Below are 3,204 nucleotides of genomic sequence, written 5' to 3' on the forward strand. Positions count from 1 at the left end.
CAAAAACACACTGCAGAAATCATCCAGTTTGAGACCACTTTAACTGCCCTGGTTCAGTGTCAGAGAATCCTGGGAATTGCAGTTTGTTGTGGCACCAGAGCTTTTTGACAAAGACAGCTAAATGTCTCACAAAACTACAGCTCCCAGGGCAGTTCAAGCCGTCTCAAGCTGGGTTAGATCTGCAGTGTGCTTTGGACCATAGATAAAGTCTTTTCCACATCTCTACAGTGGTACCCCGGGATACGAATGCGCCGCCTTACGAAATTTCCGGGTTACGAAAAAAAATCAATTAAAAAAACTGTTCCGGGTTACGAAGGTTATTTCGGGTTACGAAGGAAATTTTTGGTGCTTTTCGGCGCTTTTTCGCACCAAATCGCGGCTTTCGCTATTAGCGCCTATGGGTTTTCGGCTTGCGAAAGCTTTTCGGGTTACGAAAGCGGCGGCAGAACGAATTAATTTCGTAACCCAGGGTACCTCTGTATATGGGAAAATGTGGAACGACTCCTTTTCCACATCTCAATCCAATCTCAAATCTGCCCCTCTACTGCAAGCCTAATAAAGTTACTTTTTTGGGCCACAAATCCCAGAATCCCTCAGCCAACATACACCTAAAGTTGGGAGAGGTTTTTTTTGGACCAAACATTCTCAAATCCCTCAGATAATATAAACTAAGGCCTCATCCACGCTGCAGAAATAAAGCAGTATGACACCATTTTAGCTACCATAGTTCAATACCTCAAAACCTCCTCTGAACAATGTGAAGTCAAAGGCTTTCATGGCTGGCATCCATAGTTTTCTGTGGGCTTTTCAGTCTATGAGGCCATGTTCTAGAAGAGTTTATTCCTGATGTTTTGCCAGCATCTGTGGCTGGCATCTTCAGAGAGTTGGGTATATGTATGTACTGTGTGACCCTGGATAGGGAGGAGTGGTCTCCATGTTAATCTGTGTCTTGTTCTGTTGTTGAATGGCAAAGCCACAGAGAGGGAGGATATGCAAAGAGGATTAGTGTCTGTTTAATTAGTGATCATTGTGTGCTGAGTCCTGCTTTTGCTGTTTTTCAGGACTGCTGCCAAATTTTGTTCACTTTCAGGGTTTCCTCTCTCCTGTTTAAGTTGTCCGGGTGTTTGTGGATTTCAATGGCTTCCCAATGCATTTGGACCTGATGGTTCTTGGCATGGTCCAGAATTTCGGTGTTTTCAAACAGCATTTTATGCCCAGCAGGGTTTATAACGTCTTCTGCTCCTGCTGATTTTTCTGGCCAACAGAACGATACACAGATTAACACAGAAATCACTCCTCCAACCCAGGGTCACACAATATATATGCTCCCCACTCTCTTCCATGCCAGCATTTTCTGAAGATGCTGCCAAAACGTCGGGAATAAACTCTCCTGGATCATGGCCACAGAGCCCGAAAAACCACCAAAAACCTCCTCTGAGGCAATCTTGCCAATAAAGCCCCAGGAGAAGGTTGGCATTAATTGGAAACAACCCAAAGACATGCAGCAAAAAACCAAAAATTCAATGTATTATTTAGAGTACAGTATTTATACCCTGCTCTTTGGCCAAAAGGCTACCGACCCACCTATGGAGATGCCCAGCCTAGTTTTACATTTCCTCCGCCCCAAATGACTGGATTTTGTTATATCCAGCCCCCCCAAAAAACCCCAAACCACTTCCAGTACTGTAAGCCCCAAACCATCCATTCCCTCTCTACCTGTTGGATGATGGCATTGTCAGGCTGTAGCAAGTCTGAAAGGATCTTCTCCAGCTCCACATCTGCCATGGTCAAAAGAGAGGAGGGGGAGCCCTCTTTTTGGGGAGGGGGTTGATAGGAAAATAAAAGGTATTTAGGGTTTGTTTTTTGAGGGGGGGAGAGAAAAGTACAAAGCCCCCCCTCCACCAGGGATGGAGGAGGGGGGACAAGGGAGCAGCAGCACCCCCAAAAAGGAAAGGTCCGGAGGCTCAGCCCCTCCAGGAAAATCAGCTGCCAGGGAGAACCTCCAGGAGAGCTGCTGGCAGCAACTGTTTGCCTTGCCAGCACATGTGGAGGAGACGAGCCGCCCACTTCCGGCGGGCTAGAGCGGCCCCAGGATCCTTACTTCCGGTCTCTCGCGCGCGCACTCTCCTCCCCTCCAGGAGGACCAATTACGCTCCCCTTCCCCCGCTCCCTCGTTGGTTTCCATGGCGACCAGTTAACGTTCCCGCGGTGGAGGCGGGGCGCGTGAGGGCACTCCCTCCACAGAGGCGGTTGGACTTCAACTCCCAGCAGCCCCCAAACAGCAAGTGTGTGCCGGGGATGATGGGAGTTGTAGTCCAAAACCATCTTGAGAGTCCCCCCCACACAGTAACATACACAAACCAGACTTCACTGAGAAATGTATTTTAATACATAGTTATGTATAAATACATATTAATACCTATATATATATATATATATATATATATATACTTGTGTAATATATTAAATATATATCATTTATATAAATATTATGTATATAAATATATATTAAATAGTATACAGTATATGAATTAATAAATATGTAATATATATATATTAATCTACATATGTTTTATATGTATATATATATGAAATAAAAATTATATATATGGGAACGAAAGGAAGGCACACAACACCAATCAAAACAAAAAGATAAAAAAGCACAAGCAGGCCGTGGTGGGGGGGAACGACGGGGGAAGGGAGGGGAGGGGGACGCCACCGAGAAAGAAAACAAAAGCAACGGCCCGTGGACGGGAGCGTAAACGACTGCAAAAAAGGGAAAACAAGACACAGGGCGGAAAAATGTGGAAGCTGGAGAGGAAAGAAAGAAATGGAAAGAGATGAGAAGCGTAGGTGCGAGTGCTTAGAAGCAGGGGGGGAGTGAAACAAGGAGGGATAGATCAACGAGTACAGATGTAGTTAAGAGACAGGAGAATAGAGGGACGATAAGGAGGAAGAGACAACAGAAGATAAAAAGAAGAGAGACAAAGAGAGAGGGCATAGAGAGAGAGTGAGAGGCGAGATAGGCTCGAGATAACAGCTGGAGAGTAATCTAAGATATCAATAGACATAGAGTCTCATTTAAAATGATATATATGGAGTATGATACAAATTCTAGATGTGTGGGTGAGAGATAAGAGAGAGAGAGAAGACACATTATCATATCTATATATTTGTTTATAATACGCTTACACAACACACATT

General features: G+C 44.7%; 1 protein-coding gene across 2 annotated transcripts in view; it reads right to left on the reverse strand.

The window, feature by feature from the left end:
* IPO4 (importin 4) overlaps positions 1-2,073 on the reverse strand; it is a 39,341-nt gene extending 37,268 nt beyond the window's left edge. The window contains exon 1 of one of the 2 annotated variants that reach the window (XM_042474405.1): positions 1,717-2,073. In XM_042474405.1, the coding sequence (XP_042330339.1) occupies positions 1,717-1,785 (69 nt within the window). In that variant the 5' untranslated portion in view covers positions 1,786-2,073. The remainder of the gene's footprint in view (positions 1-1,716) is intronic. The other variant, XM_042474404.1, reaches the window with a different exon arrangement.
* Positions 2,074-3,204: the final 1,131 nt, after the last annotated feature.

Source organism: Sceloporus undulatus, chromosome 6 (genome assembly GCF_019175285.1).
Source record: "Sceloporus undulatus isolate JIND9_A2432 ecotype Alabama chromosome 6, SceUnd_v1.1, whole genome shotgun sequence".
Taxonomy (NCBI): Eukaryota; Metazoa; Chordata; class Lepidosauria; order Squamata; family Phrynosomatidae; genus Sceloporus; species Sceloporus undulatus.